This window comes from Mastomys coucha, unplaced genomic scaffold (assembly GCF_008632895.1).
Source record: "Mastomys coucha isolate ucsf_1 unplaced genomic scaffold, UCSF_Mcou_1 pScaffold15, whole genome shotgun sequence".
Lineage (NCBI taxonomy): Eukaryota > Metazoa > Chordata > Mammalia > Rodentia > Muridae > Mastomys > Mastomys coucha.
This window is the reverse complement of record NW_022196897.1, coordinates 20,818,647-20,833,949: the sequence shown is the minus strand read 5'-3', so window position 1 is coordinate 20,833,949 and position 15,303 is coordinate 20,818,647. Positions and strand designations below refer to the sequence as shown.

The 15,303-nt window shown below is 53.0% G+C and overlaps 2 protein-coding genes across 7 annotated transcripts in view; one reads left to right on the top strand and one right to left on the bottom strand.

The window, feature by feature from the left end:
* Lrsam1 (leucine rich repeat and sterile alpha motif containing 1) overlaps window positions 1–6,453 on the top strand; it is a 45,609-nt gene extending 39,156 nt beyond the window's left edge. For 4 of the 6 annotated variants that reach the window (XM_031369882.1, XM_031369879.1, XM_031369881.1 and 1 more), the window contains 4 exons: window positions 1,886–2,017; window positions 2,979–3,060; window positions 3,582–3,727; window positions 4,841–5,503. In XM_031369882.1, the coding sequence (XP_031225742.1) occupies window positions 1,886–2,017; window positions 2,979–3,060; window positions 3,582–3,727; window positions 4,841–4,966 (486 nt within the window). In that variant the 3' untranslated portion in view covers window positions 4,967–5,503. Of the gene's footprint in view, window positions 1–1,885; window positions 2,018–2,978; window positions 3,061–3,581; window positions 3,728–4,840 lie in introns of all 6 variants that reach the window. The other 2 variants (XM_031369878.1, XM_031369877.1) reach the window with 1 other exon arrangement.
* Niban2 (niban apoptosis regulator 2) overlaps window positions 6,416–15,303 on the bottom strand; it is a 50,903-nt gene continuing 42,015 nt past the window's right edge. The window contains exons 6-14 of the mRNA XM_031369876.1: window positions 12,490–12,605; window positions 12,001–12,105; window positions 11,736–11,898; window positions 10,449–10,636; window positions 9,550–9,705; window positions 9,081–9,197; window positions 8,793–8,900; window positions 8,593–8,704; window positions 6,416–8,299 (exon numbers count right to left, since the gene is read on the bottom strand). Coding sequence (XP_031225736.1) covers window positions 7,710–8,299; window positions 8,593–8,704; window positions 8,793–8,900; window positions 9,081–9,197; window positions 9,550–9,705; window positions 10,449–10,636; window positions 11,736–11,898; window positions 12,001–12,105; window positions 12,490–12,605 — 1,655 coding nt within the window. The 3' untranslated portion in view covers window positions 6,416–7,709. The remainder of the gene's footprint in view (window positions 8,300–8,592; window positions 8,705–8,792; window positions 8,901–9,080; window positions 9,198–9,549; window positions 9,706–10,448; window positions 10,637–11,735; window positions 11,899–12,000; window positions 12,106–12,489; window positions 12,606–15,303) is intronic.

The window sequence follows — 15,303 nt, the reverse complement described above, 5'->3', positions numbered from 1 at the left end:
CCCGATTTTGTTTTTGAGACAAGATCTCCCTGTGTAGCTCTGGCTGTCCTGGAACTCACAGAGATGTCCTTGCCTCTGCCTACTGGGATTAAAGGTGTGGCCAACACACCTGGCCTAACAATTTCTCTGTTTGCTTTCTGTTTGTGAGAGTCTTACTGTATCACTGGCTGTCCTAGAACTCACCATGTAGATCAGGTTGGACTGGAACTTACAGAAGTCCATGTGCCTCTGACTTCTAAGTGCTAGGACTAAAGTGTGCACCGTGGACAGCTTGACTTGGGGTTTTTATGATAGTCTCACTTTATAGCTCAGGCTGTTTGCGAACTTGCCCTCCTCCTGTCTCAGCCTATTGAGGGCCAGAGTGACAGGGGTGTGCCACCATGCCTAGCTTAAGTTTTTGTGTTTTATGTGTGTGCTTATTGCAGTGGGTGTGCACATGTGTGCAAGTGTGCATGCACTGACCAGAAGGTGACATCAAGCGTTTTCACAGTCGCTGTCTTTTAATATTTTATGTGTGTGATTGTGTTGCCTGTTGTGTGCCTGCACAGCTTGCATGCCTGGTACCCATGGAGATCAGAAGAGGGATTAGCTCTTGGGAGTGAAATTATAGACAGTTAGGAGCCACTTTGTTGGTGCTGGAAATTAAACCAGGTCTTCTGGAAGAGCATTAGTGCTCTTACCACCGAGGCTTCTCTCCAGCCCCTCCACCTTTATCTTTTTTCATGTATTGTTTTGTTGCTGTTGTTTGAGGCAAGATCCCTCAATGAGCCTGAGGCTTGTTAATTCAGGTACACTGGCTGGTCAGCGAGCTGCAGGGATAAACCCATCTCCAGTCCTAGGGGACAACCTGGACTACTATGTCTGGTTTTACGGCTTAAATTTTTAGTAAAAAATTGAGTCATAAATACTCTTTTTATTCTATAAATACTCTTTTTAAAAGATTTTTGTTTTGCTTTATTTTTTGAGAAGCCTCAGGTTCACTGAGAGATTGTGCCTCAAAACAACAACAGCAAAACAATAAATTAAAAAATGTCCCTCTATATAGCCCTGGCTGTCCTAGAACTCACTCTGTAGGCCAGGTCAGCCTCAAACTCAAAGAGATCCACCTGCCTCTGCCTCCTGAGTGCTCGGACTAAAGGCATATGTCACCAAGCCTAGCCGAAATTTATTTTTTTAACTCGTGTAAGTTTATGTACACCAGGCTGGAGAGCTGGCTCAGCCGGTTAAGAACACTGACTGCTCTTCCAAAGGTGGTGAGTTCAAATCCCAGCAACCACATGATGACTCACAACCATCTGTAATGAGATCTGATGCCCTCTTCTGGGTTGTCAGAAGACAGCTACAGTGTGCTTACATATAATAAATAAAAATAAATCTTAAAAAAAAAACCAATAAGCATACAGGTAGTCACCAGGCCAGAGGGCCTCAGCCCCCTTGAACTGGAGTTACAGGGAGTTGTGAGCTACATGAAACAGCTGCTGGGAATCAAACCTGGGTCTTCTGCAAGGAAAGTAAGCTCTCCCTCCCACTGAGCCTCATTTACACCATTCTGGTGCGTTGCTTTTCTCTTGTGTACTAATGGAGAACTTCCAGCCCATGGCCATGCCTTTCCCCATCTCAGGTGCCTGTGTGAGCCTGGTGTGTGGCCTGGCTTCTTTAGCCAGCTCCCCCTGGTGGATGTTTTAAAATGACTATTTCAACCATAGAACAGCAGCGAGCTCCCGTGTGGGTGGTCTCCGTGCAGTTAACACACACCTTTTGGTAGGGTAGAGCCCAAGGACACGCTTGTGTGTCATGTACTCTGACTGTCCCATCTTGAAACCAGTGTATCTTTGGTTCCCTCCACTCTGACACCCTTGGCCTTCCCCATGGGGCCATCCTACAGGAAGAAGGCATGGAGCGGCAGCTGGTGGCCCTGCTGGTGGAGCTGTCTGCTGAGCACTACCTGCCCCTCTTCGCCCACCACCGCATCTCACTGGACATGCTGAGCCGAATGAGCCCTGGAGATCTGGCTAAGGTGGGCAGTCATTGTCTTGGGGGAAGTCAGGAAGACCCAGTGGGCCTGGACTCAATGTCACAAAGGAGTTTGTCTTTTCAGTTTGTAATGAGTCAAAGTCTGTCCAGATCAGGTGACTCTAGGGCTCCATGCATTTCATGTCCAGAACCACCGCCCCATTTGCCTCTGCTCTGTGTGCTCAGCCTGTCACCTAGCTGGCAAAATGAGGGCTGTGGGCCCTGCGAGGTCCTGGGCCAGCCTCAGCTTGTGCAATGCTGTCACACAGTTGTAGCCCTGCCTGAGCTCCAGCTCTATCCTGATCACAATATGAGCTCCTTTTATGGAATCAATCCACCAACAACTCCCTGGGATGCGCACATGCCTGGCATCATTCTAAGTGTCTCACATCAGCCCATGAACCTGGAACTTGACTGAGTGGTCTGGTCCCAGGGTCCCTGCTCTCATCCATTCTACTGTCCTGTCTCACCCAGGACAGATGCAGGGCCCATGCTCAGTACTTCATGACCTTCGGATGTAGGGTTCTGGGCTATGTGCTCAGGCTTTGGGATGTGGGGCTGTAAAGCTCAGACACTGCTGCTTCTCAGCTTCAGTAGCTGTCTGTCCTAAGTTCACCAAGCACAGTGACAGTGGTGTCAGGATGCAGAGCTGCATCTGTGCAGGTGACACTGTCTGGGTAGTCTCTGCCCTCTGACGCATTCAGTAAGCACATAATGTCGCAGGTTTCCTTTGGAACCTCAATTCTCCCCTGAGTTGCACCAGGCCTGAGTGAGCCGCCTACGTGGCTGTGGTTCTGCCTTGCCTCATACTGACCACAAGGCCCAGGCCTCCCTGTTTCCACCGAAGGTGCCAGAGGTGGAGGCTGAGACAGGCCTATGGGCTTGGGCACTATATGGCAGCTTAGTATAGGAGAGCTGGCTCCCTGCCCTCAGCTCTTGGTCTGCTTTTCCCTGTTTGGCCACAGGTGGGCGTCTCAGAAGCAGGCCTGCAACATGAGATCCTGCGGAGAGCCCAGGACCTGCTAGATGTGTCCAGGGTCCAGCCAGGTACTGACTCTAGGCTCTTTCCGGTGCTGTTCAAAGGCCCAGGTATATTGGGCTGTGATTGGCAGCCTAGGGGCTACTGGCTCCAGGTCAGAGCTGTAGGCACAGAGCCGACTATGCTGGGGGAAGGACTGGGGACTAAGGAGGCACCTGATGGACCCATCCCGTTTCCTGGGGAGCCTGGTAGAAAAGCTCAGCCACTAGCCAAGGGCCTCTGTCCTGCAGCTCCTCCACTGGATGGCGATATGGCCCCAGGCACTCGATGTCCTCTCTCAGAGTCTCAGGCTTCTGAGGTTTCTCTCACTTCTGAGCTCCACAAACAGAGTGTACAGTAGCTCAGTAGAGAATTCACTCCCATCTCACAGATGGACACAGAGGAATGAATGAGCCCAAGAGGAAGATCCTTCCCCTGCTCCTGGACTGGAGCCACCCCCTCCTTTGCCCCCCAGATCACTCACACAAGCTAGGGTTGGGATCATCTGGGGATGATCCCCAGGCTTAGCCTGTCCCTCTGATTTCCTCAGAGTTGAAACCACTCAAGAATGAGGTCCTTGGTGTCCTCGAGCCCCACACAGCTCCTCAGGAGCTTCCTGAGTCAGTGAGACCATCTGCCCCCCCAGCTGAACTGGATATGCCAACCTCAGAGTGTGTTGTGTGCCTGGAACGTGAGGTAAGTGTGGGGAAACTGTACAGAACCCAAAACATGGGACACCAAAATGACCCGTGTCCCATGACCCAGATATGCGCAATGCTCGCATTGTCTAGAATCTCTTTTCCCCCAGAGAAGGATTTTTCCCTCAGCTAATTAACTATATTAGGGAAATTTTCCTCCATCATGACTCAGCAAGAACATGGTTTTCCTGGCCAGGCCTTTTTAAGGTTGTTGCAAAATTAACACTATTGCAAAAAGTAAACATACCAGTGCTTAAAGCACAAATCTTCCTTCACAGCCACTGAGGGATCAGACTTAGAAAAGCAGCCGGGGCTGGGCACGGTGGCGCATGGCACGGTGGCATGCCTGCAGTCACAGTTCATGAGAGATGAAAAGGGCAGGAGCCCTGTGAGTCTGAGGCTGTGTAGCAAGACCCCGTGTCAAGAAACCCAAAAAGGGCTGGAGAGATGGGTCACACTCAGTGCTCTTCCCTGCACCGTGCCAGGTGGCTCACAACTTCAGGGGATCCAACATCCTCTTGTACACATAAGTAAATAAGGGGGCTGCCGTAGCAGCTCAGTAGCTCTCTGACCTTCAGAAGACTCCCGGGTGCCATGTGGCGGAGGGCATAGTGGTTAGAACTCTAACCAAGGCCCTGTCCTCAGGCTCTGAAAGGGACTCCCAATTTCTTGATATGATACATGACTTTGAAGCAGTTGGAGACTTCTCAGGCCATATACGTTACTGAGGGGTCGTGCCAAGGCAGAGCCGGAACACAGGAGGCTAGTGACCTCTGAGTTGAAGTCATTGTAGACCAAGCATCAGACTTTGGCAAGTGTGAACACAAAATAATTACAAATAGGTGGAGGGCTAGGTAGCAGTTACACACCTGTACCCCAGCACTGGGGATTGGAGGCAGCTCAGTAGCTGGGCACTTGGCCTAGCATGGGCTGAAGGAAAGAACTTTTGGATTGTAGATATTTGAATGCTATTGCAATCCGTGGAGGAACAGGTACAAAACTGCCAACGGGCCTGACTAGGTTTTCACACCCACTGGCATCTTTCGGGGCTGTGATGTGGTCATGGCTCCAGAACTGAGCAGCCAGGACACTGATGCTGCTCTCTCCGCAGGCCCAGATGGTCTTCCTCACCTGTGGCCATGTCTGCTGCTGCCAGCAGTGCTGCCAGCCACTGCGCACCTGCCCACTGTGCCGCCAGGAGATCTCCCAGCGCCTCAGGATCTACCACAGCAGCTGAATGCACAGCACCTACCAGCCCTGCCCCTTCCTTGGCACCATCTCCACCACTGCTGGACTCCCACCTACCCACATTCCCCAGACTAGGGCAAGACTGCCGTAGGCCTTTGTCACCACCTGTCACCCTGACCCCCACTGCTCTGAGCACTAGGCAGGCAGGTGGGATGTCCTGGTCTGTGACATAGCTATTCTGAACAGTGAACAAAAGACAGGGCAAATCTGCTGGTGCCTTGTGGCACAGGGCCAAGGTCCAGAGTATGGAGGTGGCCCTGCAGGACTCAGGAATCCATGTTACTAGCCAGGCCTCAGTGCTGCACCCAGCTGTCTGCCCCTCCTGGAGGTGTCCATCTCTGTGGATTGCATCAGCTATCCTGTCCTAAGGTGCAGCAATGTCTCTGGGAAGGGGTGGGCTGTGCAAGACTCCCCAGCCCCCTTTTGCTTCCTTCTGAACACCCACCCTCCCATATCTGCACCCTTAGCCTGCACAGGCAGGTTGATTCCAAACAGGAGCGCCAATAAATCTGACTCCCTCCCAGAACTTGGGAGTCTGGGGAGAGGGCGGTTCTTCTGGGGAAAAGGGCCAGAGCTGCTGCACCTGGGTCAGAGGGAAGGCAGCAGACATTGCCCAGTGGAGAGTTAGGCAATGCCCTCCTAAAAGAAGGCAAGGGGAACAGAGCCAGGGACGGGGCCTCATTGTTCATAAGCAGCCTGTGCGCATGGGGCAGGTTATGTTCCCTGTAATGATTATCCCAGGTAAGGGGGCTGCCAAGGCAACTGAAAGGCATGTTAGCTCTCAGATGGGTAGGCCACCCTCACTAGCTATAGCGAAGGGGGTTCCATGTGACATTTCTTCTGCCCTCCCCAGTAGAGTGCGTATGGCCTACAGCATGTACTCAACAAATACTACTACTCTGGGGGAAACTAGTCATTGGCACCTAGCTCAGGCCCGGAGCCTACCTTCACAGTGGACACATGGGATTGATCAGACAACAGAAGGCTAGTCACCTGAAAGCTCTATGGTCTCTGCCCTTCTCTCTCAGCCTCAGTCTACCCCTCTAAAATAGGGGATTGTAAGAACGGGTTAAAGAAAGAGATCTTAGTAAAGTGGTTGGCAATTGGAAGTCTGGGTCCCCAGAACTCATAGCCAGGCGAGTGCATGTCGTCACAGTACTGAGGAATCTGAAGCCGGCAGACCCTGGGACTCGCCAGCCAGCCAGGCTATCCGAATTAGTGAGTTCATCTCGAAACACAAGGTGGAATGATCCAAGATCCTTTGGCCTCCACATGCACATGTGAATTTGTACCTGTACACACGTGCAGGAACACACTCAGGTCAGGGACCTGGGAGCTCATATGATGAGCCCAAGAGAGCTGAGATGAATGTATCCTTAGATACCCTAGGCCCAGACCCCCCAACCCCCCCCCATCTCCAGCAGCACATGAGGAAATGAGCTTTAAATAAAGCGTTTATTCATGAGCAGAAGCTTACACAGTTTGCATAGATTCTTCAGACCATATCTGGAAGGATGATGGAGACCCCCAAGGCACTAGAGAACATGGAAAGCAGTCAGTACTCAATGGAGTGAGGGCCGGGGACTGGGTGTCCCTGAGCACCAGCCTCGCCCTGTGGGTCTGAGGCCTGTATCTGGGGAGCAGATCCACAGAACAAGGGACACAGGACTGGGAGGGGACCTCATCCTGGGAGCTTTGTAGCGGCAGTTTCTGCTTTGCTCTCCCAACTGTGGCAGCAGAGTCTGGGAAGAGTCATGTAGCTGACTGCCTCTTGTTTTAACCCTTGTGACTAAGAGGAAAAGACAAGCCCAAATGGCTCACAAGGACATTGGAAAAGGGGGTCTGGAATTGTCAGGATTAGGTGACAGGTGCAGAGGCCAAGGATGATCAGCAGTGTCTCAGAGAGCCATGGCCCTTGATGTCCCTCAGGGACCCCTCCAGCTTCCTGGCAGGTAGTGAGACAGCTCACAACCAAGCCCTGCCAATGAGCAGTTGTCAGCCCAAAGTAGGGGTAGATAGACAGATGAGCAGGAGCAGTGGGCACCCAAGACACTCTAACTTCAGCTACCTTCGCTTTGCCATCCAGGCCTTAGACGTTCCCAAACTCTCTCCCCTCAGGACACTTCCCCTGCACAGACTAACACATTCTGGGCCTTTCTCATTCTATCATGACCTCTGACCTCTCGCATCCCTCCCCTGTAAAGCTCCCTAAGCCCCGCCCTCCCACAGCAGTAGCCAGCAAAGTGAGGCCAGTAATCAATCACTCTAGTGTCTAACCTTGCTAACTGCAGGGAGTGGGCGGGACAGATGCCGGGCCCCGCCTCTTCCTTGACACATTGGTACCAAGGAGCCCTAGAGTGAGACAACAGCTTCCCAGCTTCCTAGGCATAAGTCACAGCACCAACGCTTTCATCTACCCCCGTCAAGAACCACCATGAGGGAAACAGGTAACAGCGCGAGGGCGGGCTGGACGGGCTACCCAGCCCCTTGCACAAAGGAAACCCTCAAAACCAGACCCAGCATTGGAGACCAGCCCATAGAAAACGGGGCAGTAACAGGTGTACTGGACCCCATAAAGTGACTTGGGTAGGCCAGACCCCTAGAGGTGCCACACCACCCCAACCACCTTTCCCACAAGGCACAAACTGGAGTACCCCTCCCCAGAGATGAGGCTGCGGTGCCCAAGGAGAAGCGCCCTGGTGCGGAGTCCAACAGAAGCCTGGAGGCCATGCCTAGAACTCCGTCTGCACTCCCGAGCTGTCCTCAGTGGTGGTATGGATGGGGGGACGGCTACCAGGGCTAGATACCTGCTCCCCGGTCTCTTGATCACTGGGCTTAGGGGGCTCAAGGTCCACAGCCTTTCCAGGTGGGAGATGCCGGAGGGGTGAGGCTGTTGGCGAGGCCTCCAGGACTGCCGTGGGCTGGGGGCTCTCTTGGACTGGAGCCCCATTGAGAAGGGGGCTGGCTGGTGGGGAGCTTTCAGCCTGTGGGTCCTGGGCCAACAGGCCTCGGAGCTCGGTGACACTGTCCGGGGATGCAGGTGACGGCAGTTCAGAGCCAGCCTCAAAGGGCAGCCCTGACTCCTCATCCTGGACCACGGACACCACCTGCTTGGCACGCCTGCGCTTTTCTGTGAGGGTGGCTGCTTCAGAGGGGCAGGGGCTACCACCATTGTCACTGCCATCACCGCCGTCACCGTACTGTTCGCCCCAGTCGATGGGTGCGCCCTCTGCCAGCAGGTGTAGATTGGGGTCACTGTTATGCAGAACCATGCTGTCACGGTAGAGGTTGTGTTTGCGCTGCACTGCGGCCTCCTTCACAGCTGCCAGACCACAAGAGACACAGCACACTCAGCATGGACCATCATAGCAGACCTGACGTCCTCCTGGGCCCTGCCTCACTCCTGGCCTTCTGCTGTAAAACTATAACTCAAGCCCAGACTCTGAGCTGGCAGCCACTGTGTCCCACACTGACCACTCTCAGCAAAGCCACCCGAAGAGGACACTTAAGGGACAGAGAAGCCAGTGTCTGGACACAGCCTCCTCCTGGGGTTGGCCTCTCTGCGTACCTTAAGCTAATGCTAATGTCTCTTCTGAGCTGGCCCTCCCTGCTTACCCTGCAGGATGTCCTTCATGACTGTCTGCAGTACCACCTCCTCGTATGTGTTCTCCACCAGGATGAACCTGGCAAAGTCTTCAAAGATCAGCTCCTGGAATCGTGGCAGCTCCTGCCAGGGAAGCAGGGAGAGAAGGGTTAGAGGCTATAACCGCCTGTCACTCCCTGAGGGGCTAGGCTAGGGCAAGGCGGGGACTCACCGACTTGCAGGTGGGCGCCAGCTTTTTGAGCAGGAAGGGAATGGTGATCTGCAACAGCGCCTCTCGGAAGAATCTCTTGCGCACAGAGCTGCTGTCATAGTCGTATTTCTGCAGGGAAGGGTGCAGGAGGGACCCTAGGTCAGGGCTTAGCTGGCAGGAAGGTCGGACCCAAGCCCGGAGCACTCACAGGCACCCTATGCACCCAGTGCTTCCTGGGGATGGTGGCTGGCCAATCAGCTCTAGGCTTGGCTGGCCGTGCAGACTCCAGCCCAATGGAGTCAGGCTCACCTTCAGCACTCGCTCCAGAATCCGCTGGATGGACTTGCACAGCTCCTCTTTGGTGGGTCCTTTCCCCAGCTCTTGGTGCAGGAGGGTTTCAAAGGTGTACACAGCATTGTCCATTTGCTACAAGGCACACAGCAGAGTTCATGAGACCCAGTGGCCATGGCCCCTTCCTGTATCCTTGGCTAGATGCCCCCATTTTAGGCCTCTTGCAAAGGAATCAGGGGTGGTCTGTAGCTTGTATACTTTCTGGGTATCTAGATGCAGGTGTCTACCTGAGTGCAGAAATCCCAGGAAAAGACTAGGTGGCAAGGACAACTTCCTGGGAAAAGGGACGGACCCTAAGCAGGCCTGATGGGCAGCCAGGTGAGCAAGAAACACAGGTGTTCTGGGAAGCATGGGGAGGGAGGTCTCCCTCTCCTGGTGCTGGGGGCCATGGAAGGCGGCTAGCAGGGGGTGGGCTCAGGGGACACACCTCTCGCATGTGGATCTGGGCTCGCTGCTTGAACACGGAAGTGCTAGACACGTCAAATCGCTGCTGCAGCCCATCAAGCCGCAGCGGCTCCATCTTCTCGTAGCAGCTCTGCATCTTCAGGGGGTGGTAGGCCAGCTGGGACAGCTTCTCCATGTACTACAGGAAGCAGGGCCACATGGGTGAGCACACAGCCCCCACATACCCACATACTGCCTGGGCCTGGCACCAGCTACCCAGGGATGGCCTCCTGGAAACTGCCCATTAGGGAAAGCCTAGGAGGGCCCAGGAGAGAAGGGAGAGGGAATCTGAAGGCAGACTATCACAGCATTGAGGAGAGAGGCCAGGCACTGGAAGATCGTTCTCATCCCCTGTGGGTGCTAGTGACCTTGCGAGACACCCTCCCTCTCTCTGAGCATCATTGTCTTTAGGCCCCAAATCAATAGACATCTCTTTAGGATTAAGGTCCTTCTGTGTTCTCAAAGTCTGATTATTATTGCCTCGGATTCCCAAACTTGAAGTCTGAAGGAGGAGGCTAAAGTTCAGGACAGACTCTGGACACAGGCGGCCAATGGGGAACTGTAGAAAGACATTCACCCTGAGAGCTGAGTCAACAGGACCATAGGACAGACACACTGTGTGGTTTGTGAACGATGCAGACCACACCTGAAGCTTGCCCTCCCTGCCTCTTCCCTCCATTCCCTCTCTGTGTAACCATTTTCAACTTTAGCAACCATCTTGTTCCATAAAGACTAATGGTATAGGGTAAAAATCTCCACTCTTTCATCTCGGCACCAGGCCCCTGATGGACTCTGGTCTCTGCAGATGCTAAGAAAGGGCAGCTCACCCTGAGACACACAGCAGATGCTCTGGGGGACACCAGACCCAAGCCCAGGTCTCACCTCGCCCAGCTTGTCAATGCCACCCTCGTTGATCACGTTCAGATTCATGTCTGTGACCTCTTTGAAGAAGACGTCCCGCACCTCGGTGAAGCCCTGGCTGGTGGGCACCATCAGAGCCTCCAGGATGGATGGGATGTAGGGCTGGACATGGTTCCTCACGCACACCTCCGCCTTAGGGAGGATGAAGGCTGTATGGGGAGAGAGAGGATTGTGCTGGTAGGTGGTGCCTGAGACACAATCCACTCCACCCCACCCCAGCTCAGCCCACGGAGATCCCATCCTGGATACCAAAGAAGCTGCCCGTTACATGCTGGCGACACGAACTAGCTCACTGACCTCAGAGAGGCCTCAAGAAAGACAACAGATCAAAGCAGAAGAAATACATCTGCTATCCCAGTACTCCAGAGGTACTTGCAGGAGAATTACAAGTTTAAGGACACCTTCTGCTATGTATTTAGAGCTACAAGTTTGAGGCTGGCCTGGCGAGAAAGGGAGAGAAGAAAGGAAGAAAGGAAAAGAATTGTAAAACATGGGTGCCTCAGTGGATCCACAGTGAGCTTTGTGGAAGCTGACCCTGCCCTGGAGCACGGTGGCCTGGCTCTTTCCGGCCAGTTCTTCAGAACATCCCAACCCCAGCCTTTTTTACCCAGAGGGTGTCTTGAAGTCTGCCCAGATGACCCTTATTACACACAATAAAGGTCACCTCTTAGTACCACACTACACTCCCAGTGAATGTGGCTCACCATCAGGAAGCCACCACCTGCTGGCACAGTGTCAAAGAAGCACAATGTGGATGATGAAAGGTGCATATGCCAACTGAAGAAGCTAGGAATTCCCAAGGTGACATGACAGTCCACCAGGGTGACACATCAGACCTGACAGAAATTTGGACCTCAAAGACAAAAATCTCCATATTCAAAATCTGAGCCTAGTGTCAAAAGCTAGTGTTATTCTAAGAACTCGGGAGGCTGAGGCAGGAGGATCACAAATTCAAGTCTAGCCTGGGTAATGTGTAAGACTTTGTCTCAAACAGTAAAAGGGACTAGAGCTGCAGCTCACTGACAGAGTGCTTGTTTAGTGTGGATTAACGTGGATGAAGTCCTAGGTTTGATCCCCAGCACCACCAGAATCAAATCTTATAGAAGAATAAAGCTTATAGAAGAATCTGCAGGAGTCAAAGGGACATGGATTTGATTCTGATTTTTCAGCAGAATAACAGGCAAGTGATGGGTGCACTATGGGGAAGTGGCCTGGCCCTGGCTACCAGTGGCATCTGACCCCACCCACCTCGGATCTTGCTGGCCAGATGCTCCTTGGAGGTGATGATCTGGTCCATGTCGGTGCGAATAACTGCCTCCATGGCTGGCCGGGCCAACTGCAGCTTACACAGTACCTCCTCAAAGTGCACCTTGGCTTGTTCAAATACCAGGCGGTACACAGCATCCGAGATCTATGGGTGCAATGGAGGTGTCAGTGCCAGGGCTGACGACCAAGTGCCGGCTGTTCCCTGTCAACACCCATGTCCTTGCCAAGGAGTCCCAGGCCCACACACCTGGATCCACTGTCGCTGCCGCTCCTGTGGCTTTCCCTTCAGCCGTGGGCCAAGCTCTGCCTTCAGCGCTGGGCCCAGCTCCTCCATCACCAGGTTGCTTAGGATCTAAGGCCGAGAGACGGGAGAAGGGGCAGGGTTAGCGCCTATCCATCTGGCTTGTTTCTCTGAATCTCTCCAGCCACTCTAGGACCCTCCTCTGTGGAGCTACCTCCCAAGCACACCCTACAGGTGTTAGGCTTATCTGTCTGTGGTGTCAGTGTCTCCTGTGAGGCAAAGCTTTTGAGGAAGGGGGCTGTAGCCATCTTGTTCAGAGCTGCCCTACCCTCCAGGACCCAGGGACATGAGTGGACAGATTAATAGGGGTCCCCATTTACCCAAATCTGCTCTTCCCAAACCTGTTGTACCCTAGAACCTCACTTCTGATGCAGCCTTACCCACTCGGCCCCAGGGTGACTCCGGAGGACCCCTCAAGCAGCCCTCTGACCTCACCTGCACCTCGTTCCCACACAGCATTTCCCAGGTGCCATACTGCTCCTTCGACTGGCGGTACATGCGGATGGCATCTGTGAATGCAGGACCCTCCACCTTTGAGTTCTCCGGGATCCCTGGCCAGGATAGAAGGAGGGAAAGAGCTGTCAGCAAAGGACCATTGCCCGCGAAGACCATCCAGCCAGAGCACACACAGCAGGAAAAGGCTGTAGTTCACCCTGCAGCACCATGGCAACCCCTCCCTCTCCAAAACACCTACGTCCTCCAAGACACCATCACCCCGACCCAGGACAGCCAATAATCCACCCCACAGAAAAACAGCAGAGAGTAATGAACAGCCAAGTAAGGACTGGGAAAAGTCATCATGCCCAGAGATTGCACGACATGGCTCTAGGCCACCTGAGACCCACATTCTAATGGCTGCATTAGTGTCCTGTGACCCTCCCATGGCATGACAGATGGTAAATATTTCCAGTTGCACAGGCCAGACCACCTCTGTCCCAGTGCCAGACCTAGCATCCTAGCTTGCAAACACCAGAGCTCTTCTTTGTCAATATCCCTTGCTGCAAAAGTAGGCCAGGGCCTGAACCTGATCCGTGCACTGCTTTCTGAGCCTTGCTTTATAGCACTGAACCCCAAAAGAGCCTCAGTTTCCTCTTATGGGAACAGTAGCCTTATCCTGGTCCCCAACATGCTCTCGAGGCCTCTCTGAGCTGCAATGTGCAGACGGTGAGCCACGGGAAGTCCAGAAGTGTGGCACCAGGGCCCTTTGAATGACACTGTGTGGTTTTGTTTTTTTGAGGTCCTAGAGATGGGACCCAGGGCCGTGAGTATGTCAGCCGAGTACATTATGACTGAGCCACATGCCCAGCCCCTCAAGTACACTTTATCAGAAGCTAAAGAGCCATTTCTCACAGCACACCAGGTCTGGCTTGTCTAGGTACCATATATGTACAGATACTAAAAGTTTACTGAATAAAGGGTTGGGGCTGCAGGCCAGTGGCAGTGTGTGTCTAATATACACGAGGTCCTGAGTTCAGTTCCTGAGGTGGGAAAGAAGGATGGGAGAATAAATTGGGAATGTGACCATTGCTAACAAGTAGGACAAAACGCTTTTTCTACATTGCTGTTGCTACTGGTGGTGATGGTGGCCTGTGTCACAGGGCAGGAGAGTTAATAAACAAGATGTGGACCTAGCTAGGAAAAGAAGAGGAAACAAGAGGCTGGAAGTGGCCAAATCCGAGTAGGGAGAGAGCATGGTTAAAGCACTAACCCTAGCCACGTGCCTCTGACCGCGGTGTCCCCGGAACCCAAGAAGGGGAAACTGCAGTTTACGCATCACAAGCCGCATCGCCCACTGCAGTGACAATGGGCTGAGTCACTTCCACAGCAAAGAGCCCCTCCCTTCCCCACAGCCGGCCGCCCACAGGAATCACTGTCAGAGCCAGAGGACATTCTACCACGGGACCCAGAGACTCAGAGCCAACAGCACCCATCCCTGCATTTCAGGACCCACGGGGCCAGTCTGGGGGCAGAGCAGAGGTGCATCCTCAGTAGTACCCAAGTCAGCCAGGCGGCCAATGTGAGCCTGAGAGGAAGCTACAGCCAGCCTCTCAAACGGAAGCACTCTCCTGCAGTCTGAATTCTGTCTGGAAAATCCGCCAATATATAAATTGTAGCCTCTCCCAGGGTTAGGAATTTCCATCCTGCGCATAGCAAGGAAGATGCAAGGAAGCAAGCAAGCGTGCTGGTCAAGGGCATCACAGTAAGGGAGAGTGGTGCAGTGGGCGGGGCGGGGGCGGGGCAACAGCAGGGAGGCTCCCAACTAAGGGCCTTCCCCATTCTTGTTTGTTTGGTTGGTTTTTTGTCCCCCTCCCCTCGCCCCTCGCCTCCCCCTCCCCAAACAGGGTTTCTCTGTGTAGCCCTGGCTGTCCTGGAACTCACTCGGTAGACCAGGCTGGCCTCGAACTCAGAAATCCACCTGCCTCTGCCTCCCAAGTGCTGGGATTAAAGGCCTGCGCCACCACTGCCCGGTGATCTTCCCCATTCTGCACAAGGAGCTACTTGTGACCCTGCCTAGGGTCTGCTGTTTTCGCCTGGCAACGCACCCCAGAACAGAGCTGTATTTAGAACAATTCATCTTTCCTGAGAGCAAAGCTCAGCCAAGAGGTCAGGCTGAGCTCACATCTAGTTGAACTGGCATCTTCATAAAAAAGAAAAATTTTATTTTATTTTTGGTTTTGTTTTCAAGACAGGATTTCTCTGTATAGCCTTGGCTGTCCTGGAACTCCCTCTGTAAGATAAGGCTGGCCTCAAACTCACAGAGATCCACCTGTTTCTGCCTCTGCCTCCTGAAAGCTGGGATTAAAAGCATACTTATCCACCACCCAGTTTCAAATTTATTTCTTTTTTAGTGTGTGTATGTGTGTGGTGTGTGTGTATACATGTATGTGTGCATGTATATATGTATGTATGTATGTGTGTATATGTGTCTATGTGTGTACATATGTATGTGTATGTATGTGTGTGTATATGTGTGTGTGTATGTGGGTGTATGTGAGTGCATGTGTGTGCTTTCACTCATCCATGTATGCCCATGTTGAGGCCAAAGGTCAATGTGAAGTGTCTTCTACCACTCTGTCTTATTTGTTTGTTTGTTTGTTTGTTTGTTTTTGTTTTTGGAGACAGGGTTTCTCTGTGTAGCCCTGGCTTTCCTGGAACTCACTCGGTAGACGAGGCTGGCCTCAAACTCAGAAATCCGCCTGCCTCTGCCTCCCAAGTGCTAGGATTAAACCCCTGCCTGGCTATTTCTTT